Consider the following 15,447-nt stretch of genomic DNA (forward strand, 5'->3'; position numbering starts at 1 on the left):
TGTAAAACCTGCAGGACAGGGGCTCTCGAGGCCTGGAGTTGAAGAGCCCTGTTTTAAGGACATCAAAGTTCAGATCTAGGATGTGTTATTTGAGTGTTCCCTTTATTTTTTTGAGCAGTGTATTATTTTTTTTTTCTTACTTACTGTTTTACATGTGATAGACTTCCCAGACCTAAGAAGGTTTTGAATGTCTTTGTAACAGCTTTTCTCTAGGAGCTGTTCCACAGATAACTGTTTCCAGTCTTCTCCATACAGCGCTGACAGCTTCTCTTTATTGTAACTGTGGTCATCATCTTCTTCACCACTATCATCATCTTCACTATCATCATCTTCACCACTATCATCATCTTCTTCACCACCATCATCATCATCTTCCATTTCCTGATCAGTTTTGTCTCCAACAGACTGGTATAAAGACCACAACTCATTTTCCCACTCCTAAAACACAAAAATAATTACACATTAGTTTTCTTGAATGACATGTAACGTAACTAGTAACTGTATTTTTGAAGCCATACTGTGATGCTTCCATTAGCATTTCAAGGAGTAATAAACATATGATTTTACCTCTTCTGTCATGAACTCAATATCTGCCTGATATTTGTCCTTTATTAAGATGTCCATGTTAGCCTCCACCTTTATCATTACTGAGGTACATGCACTGGTACATTCATCAGAGGAGGGCAAAAGATTCTTCTCATTAATGATGGCATTTATCAAACAGCTTTTTCCAGCCCCAGATTCACCAAAGACGCCAACCTGCTCCTTCTTGTCTTTGTCCAGATCAGTGATTTTTTTCCTTTGGAGCAAAAGTAAACATGAATTAATTGATTGGCTGTTTGCAGAGAGCTGTATCAAAGCACATTCATGGAAAGTTTAATAGAAGTGAAAAGTATTGTAGGAAAAGTATGAACAAACAAGACGGATGAAAATAGCCTTGAGGGGATTGTCAAGAAAAGTCGATTCAAGAACTGGGGAGCGCTTCACAAGGAACGGACTGAGGCTGTTGTCAATGCATCAAAAGTAACCAACATGCAGACATCTTAAGGAAAGGAGCTACAACTGTGTCATTTGCAGGTGTTGATGGTGGTTGGTCCACGGTTCCCAAGAGGAAGATGAAGAACACCCAACCAAAGCCAAAGCCAGCCTAAGCAGAGAAACCCAGATGGAGGTCCCCGTCCCCATTGACCTACAGCACCTTATCCATGGGGAGCGCCAAATCGTTCCCTTACCTGCTCAGAAATATAATCTCTCCAGCATGTCCTGGGTCTGCCCCAGAACCCTAAGTCAGTGCACCACTTGCAGCTACCCATAACTTTTCTCCCTCCTTGCAGGACAGTATTTTCTCTATATGGGCTGGACTCGGTATAAGAACTTTTAGAGAGCTGTATGTTGACTCCTCGTTTGCCTCCTTCCAACAATTAACTGATACTTACAAGCTCCCCAATAGGCATTTTTTTCAGGTATCTGTAGGTAGATCATTTTGTTTATGACACATTTTCAGGATTTCTGGCTATCCCTAACCCCACAGACTATGAAATATTTCTGAAACTTCTCTCTTCACTTAGCAAGGCAATCTCCTCTATTTAAATGTGGATCTATAGTCTCCACTCTAACCTTTCTAACAGTCTAAAAACATTGTGGTAGGGAGATCTGGGAGACGATCTCGGGGAGGGTCTGGGGGGAAATCCTATTGAGGGTTCACAGATCCTCAATCTGTACCAGGCATAGTTTTATGCAATGTCAAATCTCACATAAGGCCCATTATACCAAGGCACACTTAGCGAAAATGTTTGATACTGTGCCCCCCTTATGTAAGCGATGCCAGCAAGATACAGCAAACCACACGCATACGTTGTCCTTACTTGAACTCTTTTTGGACAGAAATTTTTAAAACTGTCTAATATGACAGGCCAGGGCATTGCCCCTAACGCCTTAATAGCCCTCTTTGGTGTCTGGCCTTCCGCACCTAGTCTATGAAAAGGAATCTAATAGCCTTCATAACTGTCGTGGTCCCTGGGTGGTTTGTGGAGTTGTGTGTGTTTTTCTTTTGCTCTCTCTGGTGTGTGGGTGTGTGTGTATGTTGGTGGGTGCGTCTCTCCGGAGCTGTGGTTTTGTGAGTCTCCTCCCTCCTGGGCCGGCCATCATAGAAGCTGTTTCCACACCTGTTTCTGATCGGCTCATCATTGTGCTCTTCTTAAGCTGGCAGAAGGCTTTCACCCGTCGCTGGATCTTTGACTGTGAACCAGTTAGTTTCGACCACCTCTCGTGAGTCTCTCTTGCTTCCCTCCACCTTGTCTTACTTGTGTCTTCTTTGTGCCCAGATTCTCCGTCGAGTGGAGGTTTTAGCAAGCCTGTCCTGGAGTCAGGAGTCAGCCCCCGAGCCCAGAGCCCTGTGTTTTCTGGAGACCTCAAGCCCAGTCTCACCTCCAACGCCCACCACTCTGCCTGCTCTCCACACCATCCCTGGAGCCCTATTCACCTCCTCCACCATTCTGCCAAGCTCACCTCTCCACCACAGGAGACCCATTCCACCTCCATTCCAAGCCCGCCTGCCCATCTCCCTTTCCTCACTGTAAATAAAGCCTTGCACTTAAACCATCTCTCTGTGTCTGCTTTGAGTCCACAGCACCTGACCTTGACAGTAACTCTGCTGGCCAGGAAGCTAATCTTACTGAAATGAAAATCTCCTAAACCGCCTACCCATACGACTTGGGTGAAGGAAGTGCTTTATTTCATTAAATTAGAAAAGATTAGGCTTTCTTGGATGGGTAAGGCATCAAACCTTTGATAAGATTTGGAAACTCTTTCTGTTGTATTTTCAAGGCAGGAATCACAAGATTACAGTTGACTGAGCATCACTTCAAACACCTTAATATGAGGCAGCCCACATATCTAATAGTTTTCCTTTTTTCTCTTTTTTTGTTTGTTTTGTATTATTTTTGCTTATTTATTTTGATTTCCCCGTGTCTGCGTGGGTTTTCTTTGGGTACTCCAGTTTCCTCCCACAGGCAAAAGACATGTGATTACTGGGGTTAGGTTAATTGGTCACTCTAAATTGTTCATGAGTGTGAATGTGAGTATGAATAGTTGTCTGTCTCTCTGTGTTAGCCCTGCAACAGGCTGGCAACCTGTACAGGGTGCACCCTGCCTTTCGCCCTATGTCAGCTGGGATGGACTCCAGCCCCCCCACGACCCTGAACAGGATAAGCGGAAGAGAATGGATGTTTTGAACAAACTCAAATGGTCGGGTATATATCACTCCTGTGACAGCTGGTGGGGTTAGGTGCCAAAGGTGGGTATGAGTAGAGTTTTTGGTCACAGATGTATCTTTTCATATATTTGTTATCTTTGAATCCTGATGTCTTCAGGTTTTCTGTAATTTGTTATAAAATCTAATTAATGGAATTACATTAAAAACATAAAAATGTGCTTTTTTTCCTGCTTTTATTGAAAAAAACAGTCAATATTGACCCCATCCTTCGGGGTATCCTGTGGCAGTATGGGGTGTCAGGACCACTGTTCTTGTTATTCAGTCCCTGTAGAACCGCAGCCAGAGCTTGGTCCGTACAGCTGGCAATAAGTCTAACTCGTTTCCTGTGGGTGTTGGACTCCGTCAGGGCTGCCCTTTGTCACCGATTCTGTTCATAATTTTTATGGACAGAATTTCTAGGCGTAGCCATGTGGTGGAAGGCTTCTATCTTGGTGGCCTCAGAATCTCGTCTCTGCTTTTTGCAGATGATGCCGTCCTGCTGGCTTCATCAGGTGGTGGCCTCCAGCTCACAGTTGAACGATTCGCAGCCGAGTGTGAAGCAGCTGGTATGAGAATCAGCACCTCTAAGTCTGAGGCCATGGTCCTCAGCCGTGGAGTGCAATCTCCAGCTCAGGGCTGAGTTCCTGCCCCAGGTGGAGGAGTTCAAGTATCTCAGGGTCTTGTTCACGAGTGAAGGGAAAGCGGAATGGGAGATCGACAGACAGATCGGGGCTGCGTCTGCAGTGATGCGGACGCTGCACCGGTCTGTCTTGGTGAAGAGGGAGCTGAGCGTAAAAGCGAAGCTGTCAATTTAGCAGTTGATCTATGTCCCTACCCTCAGCTATGGCCATGAGCTTTGGGTAGTGACCAAAAGAATAAGATCGTGAATTCAAGCGGCAGAAATGAGCTTCCTCCGATGGGTGGCTGGCCTCTATCTTAGATAGGGTGAGTAGTGTGGCCATTCGGGAGGGGCTCAGAGTAGAGCCGCTGCTCCTCCACATCGAGAGGAGCCAGTTGAGGTGGCTTGGGCATCTGACTAAGACGCCTCCTGGACACCTCTTGGGTGAGGTGTTCTGGGCATGTCCTACCAGGAGGAGGCCCTGGGGTAGACCCAGGACACACTGGAGAGATTATATCTCTCAGCTGGCCTGGGAATGCCTTGGAGTCCCTCCGGATGAGCTGGTGGAGGTGGCTGGGGAGAGGGAAGTCTGGGCTTCTCTGCTTGGGCTGCTGCCCCCGCGAACCGGCCCCGGATAAGCGGAAGAAAATGGATGGATGGATGGGTGGATAAGAAGAATAATTACATTTTAGCAATAAATATACAAGACCTTATGGTGAATTCAACATTACAGAAACAAAAAAAATTGTTTTGAATAATTATCAGTACTTTTAATTTAGGGCAGCTGTGGCAGAGATCTGATACTGGCTGGTGGTCTAATAAAATTGTTAAGCACTTTATTACATGTCACAGTGTTTGGAATACAAGGTAGAAATATTTTACCATTCTGATATGGTTATAATATCCAAATATGAGAAAGCATCGACCTTTACCTCATTGTAATGTTACAAACTAATGTCACTATATTGTCCATCCATCCATCCATCTTCTTCCGCTTATCCTATTCAGGGTGGCAGAGGAGCTGGAGCCTATCCCAGCTTTCTATACTATTACCAATTGGTTTTTCATCATAGGAGTTTTGGCATATTCCCACATTATCATTCACATGGTACTACCATATTACAGAAATTTCAGTATATTATTGATCAGCTAAAAATTATTGTTGATAGGTGTTTGGTATATTATTTTTCTTTCCCAGGGATTTTAGTAAGCTCTAGATATCAGTGTCAATAAATGACACAAAACCATAATGTGTTACACAGAAATTTTGTGCCATTTTGCTAATTTGAACAAAGTAGAAACAACATATTAGCCATGTCCATGCAACACAAAATATGGAAAACTTAATACTCACTTTAGGAAAACATTGAGCTCATCTTGGTCATGTAGACTTTCCTTGACCTTTTTATTTATGGCTTTCACATCAGACAATATGTTGTGCAGTAGTCTTGCTTCTGTCAATGTAAAAGCAGAACTGTTAACAGGAATCAGGAACCCGTGTAAGCCACTGATATGCAAAACAGAAGGGAAAAAGTTTATTAGCCTGATACTGCTGTAACCTTAGTTACTGTAGTATGTGTATAAATTACAGAGTCAATTTATTTTATATACTGAACAAAGTTTTATGACACTGGATAATTGAGTTTATTTACATTTTTTCATTACATTATTTGTTCTTTATTTTCAGATCAATTAGCCAAGATAATTAACTTAGCTTATATGCTGTGTCCAACCTGTTGAGAATGCCATGGTCTAGGACCCAGGATTTTTTTAATATCTTTGTATTATAATTCCTGATCTGTTTCTTTTTATTTCTTTTCCCATGGTCTTTGTGGTTCTTTAGTTTTGTTTATGGGTTCTGTTTATATTATTTCTTGAGTGTTCCTGCCTCTGTTCTGAGTCTGTCTCCATCTCTGTGTCCCTGTGTCTGTCTGTGTTTCCTATACTCAGTGGATTCCTCTTCTGTCTCACCCACTTAACATGTGGGCAGGTGTTGATCACAAACTGCTGCAACATTCCCGAGAAAATAAAGGAGAGTTCTGTTCAAATGGCACAAAATTAATACAATATAATACCATCAAAAATTCATTAAAAACAAAACATCCTTGATAGTTGAAATAAAATTTTGAGCAAATTTCTTTTCTGGCTCACCCACTTTATATGTGTATTAAAATTTCATCTCAAACTGCTGAAATATTCCATAGAAAATAAAGGACAACAATGTTCATATTTCACTAATCCATTCTGATCACAAATCTATTAAAAATATTCCTTTTTACAATATTCCTCTTATTTAAGATCAATATATTTTGCTCATTTCAGTCATAGTTAGTAACCGCAGTAATGTTATGTTTTACTTTTCATTTACATAATATATAATGAAACATTCTTAAAGATAAAGAAACATGTACTTTCATGTTTCTATTTTTAACAGAAAATTTTGCAAGTGCTGTGAAAAAATGTTTGCCCCATTCTGATTTCTTCTGATTTTTTTTTTTTTTTTGCATATTTGTCACACTTTCATGATCAAACACATTTTAATATTAGACAAAGGTAACCCAAATAAATACAAAATGCAGTTTTGTATAAACTTGTTTAAATCCAGCGAACCATGGTGATATGCAATTATATGCAAATTGCAGGGTTCGTTCGAGTGCTGGATATCCTTAAAAATGCTTGGATTTTAATATTGTCCTTTCAAGGTTTGAAAAGTGCTTGAATTTTGGATATAGTACTTGGAACTGCTTGAAACTGTAAGCGCTTTTTGATATAAAACAAATAACTATCTGATTGAATAGTTTGGTTATGAGATGGAGAGAAAAAACTTGTCTCAGTTAAAGTCAGAGTTCATGATTCAACAATAAAAAAAAAAAAGAGTGGCAAAATAAATATCATCCATTACAGGCAGAGGAGACAGACAAAAATAACCCAAATAAATACTTAATGCAGTTTTCAAACAATGATTTAAAAAACTAAAACTCTATCCAAACCTTTGCATTTGTTTTGGTTATCAATGGTTTTGGATTTGGAAATCTCCCATGGATGTCATTTCTTTGCCAGTCTTGTTTTTTTTTTGTTTTCAATTCTCCACCATCACTGTGTTTTGTGTACACAGAGCCATTGTGCAAGAGGGATACCCCTTCTCTGGAATCCTACAACACTTTGCCAAGAAACTCTGCTCACATGTAGAGGAGTTGGGCGAGAAGACAAATGTGTTCAGAATTCCATGTCAGCTTTGAAGGGTGGATTTTTAATTATTTTTTTTATTTGATGTTATCATAGTCCATTAACCTATTTAATTTTTTGATATACTACCCATTTTGCAAGTTTTCCCGCCTACAAAGAATGGAGAAGTCTGCAATTTTTTATCATAGGACACTTCAACTGTGAGACAAACTCTAAAAAGAAAATAATAATACAAAATCCAGAAAATCACATTTTATGATTTTTAAATACTTCATTTGCATTATATTGCATGAAATAAGTATTTGATACAATAGAAAAACAGAACTCAATATTTGGTACAGAAACCTTTGTTTGCAATTACACAGGTGAGATGTTTCCTGTAGTTCTTGACCAAGTTTGCACAGACTGCAGCAGGGATTTTTGCCCACTCCTCCATACAGATCTTCTCCAGATCTTTCAGGTTTTGGGGCTGTTGCTGGGCAACATTAAGTTTCAGCTCCCTCCAAAGATTTTCTATTGGGTTCAGGTCTGGAGACTGGCTAGGCCACTTCAGTTCCTTGAAATGTTTCTTATAGGGCCACTCCTTAGTTGCCCTGGCTGTGTGTTTCGGGCCATTGTCATGCTGGAAGACTCAGCCACGATCCATCTTCAATGCTCTTACGGAAGGAAGGATGTTGTCGGCCAAAGTCTCTCCATACGTGACCCCATCCATCCTCTCTTCAATGCGGTGCAGTCGTCCTGTCCCTTTTGCAGAAACGCACCCCCAAAGTATGTTTCCACCCCCATGCTTCACAATTGGGATCATGTTCTTGGGGTTGTAATCATCCTTCCTCTTCCTCCAAACACAGTGAGTGGACTGATACCAAAAGGCTCTATTTTGGTCTCATTTGACCACATGACCTTCTCCCATGCCTCCTCTGGATCATCCAGATGGTCACTGGCAAACTTCAAACAGGCCTGGACATTGCTGTCCTGAGCAGGGGGAGCTTGCCTGCCCTGCAAGACTTTAATCCATGATGGCATAGTGTGCTACTAACGGTCATCTTTGAGACTGTGGTCCCAGCTCTCTTCAGGTCATTGACCACGTCCCCCCACGTAGTTCTGGGCTGATTCCTGAGCTTTCTCAGAATCATCCTTACCCCACGAGGTGAGATCTTTCATGGAGCCCCAGATTGAGGAAGATTGACAGTCATCTTATGTTTCTTCCATTTTCTAATAATTGTGTCAGCAGTTGTTGCCTTTACATCAAGCTGCTTGCCTATTGTCCTGTAGCCCATCTCAGCCTTGTGCAGGTCTACCATTTTGCCCCTGGTGTCCTTAGACACTTCTTTGGTCTGGGGCATGGTGGAGAGGTTGGACTGTGATTGATTGTGTGGTCAGGTGTCTTTTATACAGATAAGGAGTTCAAACAGGTGCAATTAATACAGGTAATTTGTGCAGAGTAGGAGGGCTTTTTAAAGAAAACTAACAGGTCTGTGCGAGCCAAAATTCTTCCTGGTAGGTGATCAAATACTTATTTCATGCAATAAAATGCAAATTAATTATTTAAAAATCATATAATGTGATTTTATGGATTATTTTCTAGATTCTGTCTCTCACAATTGAACCGTACCTACGATAAAAATTACAGACCTCTCCATTCTTTGTAGGTGGGAAAACTTGCAAAATTGGTATCAAATACATATTTTGCCCACTATAGCACCAAATCACAACAAACAGTCACCTCAAGGCACTTTATGCTTATGTTGATTATAATTGACTTGTGTTGCATTAAGTACCATTATTACCATAAGGTACCATTATTTAGAGAGAAATCTAAATACCTGCGTTTGATCCTGGCTTAGGTTTGTGTTGTCGTTTAGCTGATTGCTGCTCGCTGAACTCACCACGAAGATTTGATTTTCTCTTTCCCAAGTGGACTAAAAAAAAGAAAAAAAAGAAGACAAACCTCAAAGTTCTCAATAGATTTATTTAGCCCAGGCAGAAATCTTTCTGCTTTGAAATCACAGATCAATATTAGGTGTAATCAGCAAAATGCATGTTTCTCACCATTCTTACTTGTGGATGGCAAAACCTGACAAAAAACATAAATATTTGACTTTTAAACATTAGAAAGATATTAAATTCAATTTATAGTCATAAAATGTTTAACAAGTGATCACAATCAGTTGTTGTTTCTCAATAAAATTTTTTATTGAAATTGAATTGAATAATCCTTACCCTGCCATGTTCACGGTCCATGATAAAGAATTTAAGAAGTTTAAGTAACTACTATTGATGTCACTGAGATTTTATAACCGTTAGTCTGCAGATACCGTTGAAGTCAGCAGGGAGGCACCAACCAAACAGGCGACAGGCAAAGTTGAAATCTAAGAGTTCAAAAACAGAAAAATTGAAAAATAAGACTGGAAATGTGTGGTTCACATGGCACTGTAGAGTTTTTGGCAATGGCAAGTGGAATTAGACTGGCTGATCAGGAATCCATAATGTGGGTGCGAGGAATTACTTGGTATTGTGGTTGGTTGGAAAATAATTTTAAAAAATTATAAAAGTAACAACAACATCCATCCATTTGCTTCCGCTTATCCTGTTAAGGGTTGCGGGGGGGCTGGAGCCTATCCCAGCTGACATAGGCAGGGTACACCCTGTACAGCTCGCCAGCCTATTGCAGGACCAACACAGAGAGACAGACAACATCCACACTCACACCTATGGGCAATGTAGAGTTTCCAGTTAACCTAACCCCACTAACTGCATGTCTTTGGACTGTGGGAGGAAACCGGAGTACCCGGAGATAGCCACCAGACATGGGGAGAACATGCAAACTCCACAGAGAGAGAGAGAGGCCCTCCAGATGGTATTCTAACTGTGAGGCAGCAGTGCTAATCACCATGCCACCGTGCTGCCCTACAACAACATCATCAAGAATAAATGTTGTCATGACAAACAGAAATGAAACCTCTGACAAATAAAAACGAATTCAAGTATTCAGGAGAAATGCCGTCTTTTACACATGCAGCTGAAGCTAAAACCCCAAATAAATAATTAATAATGTTTTGACAGTTATAAACACTTTTCTGTTCACTGTGAGTATCCAGAAATCAAAGGTTTACTTTAATTTGGGCAGACTTGCTTTAAGAAAAACATCTTTTGAGTGATAACACATTCAAAGCTAAACCCAGGCCATCAGCAGCAGTGTTGCCAACTTAGCAACTTTGTCACTAGATTCAGTGACTTTTCAGTCCCCCTAGTGACTTTTTTTTTTTGTTCTGAAAAGCGACTACCACAAATTTGGCAACTTTTTCCAGTGCCTTCGGCAACTTTTGCAGAGTTCTAGAGATAGACCGGAACCCTGAAATCCTCACCTGTCGCTGTGTTTTGAGTACATACAGCCTTCTTACTGTGTCTCTTCATAGGCTTTGGCATTGCCTGGACCCCAAGAATACCTGGCTGCAGGTAAGAGTGCGCTGTCATTCCACAACTCCATAGCGGAAGCTGGTCTATAGCGGAACTGGGTTTTCTTCCTGTACTTATTCTTCATGATGCAGCCAGCAGGAGTTATTTTATAAAGTTCCATTTGTAGTTATAAACCCACTTAAATTTTTTAATTATTTGCATTAATCTTGGCGAATTTGCGCAGATTATTCCTTTAATTTTTGTGAACTCGTCCAGCACATGTGATGAAACTTCACAGCCAAAGGTAATGATTTTTTTTTTAAAAATATATCAGCGTACTGGACTGAATTTGTTCAATATGTTCAGAACTGTCAATTTATAGTTACAATTGAACAGTACTATAACTTATGCATGCGTTTATTTAGTCTATTTTTCTGCATGCACAATAATCACATATAAAAAATAAAATCAGCTGGAACTTACTGCTGGTCATGATGAAGATCTGAATAAATTTCTAATGCAAGCGAATCATGAGTGAAGGAGTAGATTACCAGCAGAATTTACACGAATAAAGGAACACTTCTTGACTGAGAAAAAAATAGGACTTTTGGTGCTTTATTTCTCTTAATTTGACCAAAATAACACACACACCACAACTTTGGCTTAAAATGCATAATATAATAAATGTTATTATTGTATGTCATAGTGCTTTACATGATGAGAACACATAAATCAAAAATAACTACAGGTTGTTTTTGGTCCGCTGAACGGAAATCAGCAACGAAGGAGGAGCACTACCATAAAACTAGACGAAAATTTAAGCAGCGGCTGAGCTGCGGCTCGCTGGACCGCGGTTGTCTCTCTGACCTTTCCCCTCCTGCCGCACCTGAACCAGGGCTTTCAAATTATGCCGGCGGCAGGCGCATTTTCCACCTAGTCCACCGCTCTGCGCCGTCTACTTTTTAGTTTTCCTAAAAAAAAATTTTCCGCCGTCTCCATTCCCAGCGCCATGTGGACGTGCGCTGCAATATTTACGTTCTTTCAATCTGAGCCATTTGATTGGTTCACGACTGCCATGTGACTATTCTTTCGTCTGCTGCCGTCATGGCTTCTCGGTCATACTTTGGCATACCCCCCTGCTACTCCAAAACAATTTGAAAGCCCTGCTGAACCACCTGTCTTACACTCCTATTCATTTCCGAGTTCTAGAACGGAGAGTTGATCAATAATAAACACTCGCCCCCAGTGTTTATTATTTTATTTTAGTAGTTCGGTTTTGGGTTTTATGTTTTCCATTGTTCCTACGATCAGCATTCAGAAGACAGTTAAAAACTGCAAACTCCAACAAATACTACGCATATCCTCATTAAACATGTCCTCCACTACACCTGAGTCCATTTTAAGTCATATAGCTGTAGGAATGTGAAATTATGACACCCTGAAATCACAAGATTACTCTCATACACTGATGTTTAAGCAGATATTCAAAAATACTTAAAAAAGTGAAATCAAATTGTTTTCTGTAAGGACCACCATATTTTCATTAAACATGTTCTCAGGTGCCTCTGAGAGCATTTTCAAGTTGTTTGACTGCAGTATTTTGAAATTATTACCTTCCAAAGTCACCACATTATACCACCCACTTCTGTATAAGAAACTATTTAAAAAGTCCATGAAAAAATATAAATCAGCATGTTTCTTTACAAACTCCCAAATATTCTTGTTCAGCATGTCACTGGGTACTCTTTTTGATTAACTTACATCTTTTCTAACAGCTGCATCAAGGGGCAAGTTAAAGGTCAAAAGTCTCTTTCTATTTGTCCCATCAGTGTCATCAGCCTTCCTGCCAGCTCACCCTTAATGCCACCAATAAGTCTCTTTTTGGGTGGCAGGTTTGTCAACAATGTGTTCTTATATTGTTCAAAGTTTTAGAATTTGCCATTTCTACAGATTTCTGCAGCTAATATGACAATAATAAAGTTATAATAAAATATTTGATATTTTTGCCTCTTTAATTGTCCATAACGTGGTTGTTCAAAAGCACAATAATAAAAACAAATGGAACACAGAACTCCTTGGAATTGAAGCTCCAAATTTTATATCATTACTGAAAAACACATTATTATGATTATGATGATGAGAAATGAGTACTTGCCCCTTGATGCAGCTGTTAGAAAAGATGTAATTTCTAATTTCTATGCTTTTTTGACTAGCTGCTGATGTAGCAGTGTATGAGGAAATTCTTGTGATTTCAAGATGTCATAATTTCATATTCCTACAGGTATATGACTTGGAAATGGTCTCAGGTGTAGTGGAGGACATGTTTGATGAGGATATGTGTAGTATTTGGTGGAGTTTGCAGAAAACAATTAGATTTGCATTTTTTTTATGTATTTTTGAATATCTGCTGATGCAGCAGTGATTGTGTCCATATTTCTATTTCTACGCTGCAAAATTTTTAAATGCCTGTAGCCATTTCACTTGAGATTGACTAAGGATGTATTTGAGGACTGAGTGAACAGGAATTTTAGGTTAATTGTTGATAACAGTTTGATTAGATCTTTTTCATATTATTGAATCTAGTTATCATAATGCATTTGACTTATCTGATAACTATCTAATAGTAGCCAAATGTTGCATTAACCATTTGAAACTTGCCTTTTCACAAATAAACTGAGTATAAACATGGTGCTATATGCTTGTAACAACCTGGTTATGATATTCTTGGAGATATGTAAATATGCCTGTAGTGTTGTTTATGTTGTGTATCACTTTAGTTTGTATAGAATATGCAAACTATTAAAAAAGTGCACTAAATTATATTATTTAAGTCTGTTAAAGTATAGATAGCTAAATTTACGAGGTGCACCTGAAGGCACTACGGGTTGAACCGCATATACTGATGTAAATGCGCAATTCTTTTTCAAGCGCGGAAGGCGTGTCTGACACTCCGATTCATTTCCTCATTCATAAAGTCGCTGCAAAGCGATCAGAGGAGCGAATTCATCTGCAGACGTTTATGTTTCTACAAGCACTGAAATCCCAGTTAGACGTTAGTTCGTTATTTTTGTGCGTAACATGAAGCTTTTACAGTCGTCAACAGTACAGTTACATCACACTGATATGTATGAAGCTTTAGACACGGAACACACTGTGGATGGAAAAAAAATGTCTGGATCTCGGGGAAGATGTGAATGTTTGAGTGAAGATAAGGCTGAAATGATTAGGGCTGATTTTAATTTTAAGACTTGAAAACGGAACTAAATGTATTTAAAGTGACTGAAATGATGTCAACATTTATGTCAAAGTTATTGCTACGCCCCTGAAGGAGGAGAAATAATCACAAAAGTGATGATCCGATGTTTCCTCACTGAGAACGTTTACTCGAATGAATATTTCAAAGATGTACACAATCCACAACTCAATAAAATGCATTTGCAGGCATGTTCAGAAAATGGCGGCATGGCTTGGCCTAACTCTTGAGCGCGACCTCGCTCACACAAACACACACTATACAAAACTTTCAAACCTATACGCACATTTTTACGAGTGCTTAGAACAGTATTAGCATGCTTATTTATACAACTTATCTTAGTAGCATCGATCACCATCAACATACCTGAAGGGGAGAAATAATCACAAAAGTGATGATCCGATGTTTCCTCACTGAGAACTTTACTCGAATGAGGAAACTATTGCGGGCGGAGACAAAAACAATCGTTCTCAGATGACCGGATTCAGACCACTTTTGTAGATAAAGATAATGCTTTTTAAACATAGTTTTTAACAATGAATAATGAAATAAACGAACCAATTACAGACCTTTTAAGTTCAACTCCCTTATTTTAACACAATGAGCTTTTACTGTTCTTTTCTTAACAATTTTTACAATAAAACCCTGATAAGCTATAACTCAACCGTATGACCTCTTTGAACCCATCACAGAACATTAGTATTCACAAACATGGAGTTCTCTTACTTTAGCTTGTTACACTATGATGTCTGAAATTCAGAGTATGGATCTCGGCGTATTTTCCACTGAAAATCACCTAAATCAGTGATCAAAGGCTCTATAACGGATCCGCAAACTGAGTCCGAGTCCACCTGCACAGCAGGAGGATCCAAACGGATCAGGATCACAGATTCAGACCGGATAAGGAACAGATCCAGTTCAGGTTAATATCATTCCCCAGGTCATCCAGTCCGCATCTGTTCATAATGGCTTCCCGACTCGATCTACATTATTTAATTAAAATGGCTCATCCTCCCAAACCTGCACTGAAATATTTAAAAACCTATAAAGCTGAGACATTCAATATAATCGTTTTGCCTTTATTGGTAAAACATCACATTCATTATAGATTTGGAAAGCTGTTCTGAATGTTCATCCATCCATCCATTCGCTTCCGCACATCCTGTTAAGGGTCGCGGGGGGGCTGGAGCCTATCCCAGGGTACACCCTGAACAGGTCGCCAGCCTGTTGCAGGGCCAACACAGAGGGACAGACGACCTTTCACACTCACATTCATGCTCTCATTCACACCTATGGGCAATTTAGATTAGCCAATTAACCTAACCCAGTAAGTGCATGTCTTTGGAATGTGGGAGGAAACCGGAGTACCCGGAGGAAACCCACGCAAGCACAGGGAGAACATGCAAACTCCACACAGAGAGAGGGAGAGGCCTGGGCCAAGGTGGAATCGAACCCAGGCCTTCCAGATGGTATTCTAACTGTGAGGCAGCAGTGCTAACCACTGCACCACCGTGCTGCCCTGTTCTGAATGTTTTCAGCTAAATATGAAACATTGACTGAATTCTGACCTTTAACAGTAACTCAGTGAAACATCTCTGCTGTGGCTGTCAGAGAGCCGTCATCTATCAGTGAAGCTGATTTTAGATCAGACTAGAAACGGTTAAACTGGGAAACATTACAGTAGTTTTTCTGTAACTCTCATTACCCAGATTTATCCAGTAATAGCAGAAATAATGAAAT

The 15,447-nt window shown here is 40.0% G+C and overlaps 1 protein-coding gene across 1 annotated transcript in view; it reads right to left on the reverse strand.

Annotated features, from left to right (window-relative positions):
* Nucleotides 1-14,147, reverse strand: part of LOC115784625 (nuclear GTPase SLIP-GC-like) — a 29,177-nt gene extending 15,030 nt beyond the window's left edge. The window contains exons 1-7 of the mRNA XM_030735926.1: nt 14,074-14,147; nt 9,279-9,427; nt 9,108-9,132; nt 8,882-8,977; nt 5,227-5,326; nt 568-799; nt 145-438 (exon numbers count right to left, since the gene is read on the reverse strand). Coding sequence (XP_030591786.1) covers nt 145-438; nt 568-799; nt 5,227-5,326; nt 8,882-8,977; nt 9,108-9,132; nt 9,279-9,299 — 768 coding nt within the window. The 5' untranslated portion in view covers nt 9,300-9,427; nt 14,074-14,147. The remainder of the gene's footprint in view (nt 1-144; nt 439-567; nt 800-5,226; nt 5,327-8,881; nt 8,978-9,107; nt 9,133-9,278; nt 9,428-14,073) is intronic.
* Nucleotides 14,148-15,447: the final 1,300 nt, after the last annotated feature.

This window comes from Archocentrus centrarchus, chromosome 8 (genome assembly GCF_007364275.1).
Source record: "Archocentrus centrarchus isolate MPI-CPG fArcCen1 chromosome 8, fArcCen1, whole genome shotgun sequence".
NCBI classification, from domain to species: domain Eukaryota; kingdom Metazoa; phylum Chordata; class Actinopteri; order Cichliformes; family Cichlidae; genus Archocentrus; species Archocentrus centrarchus.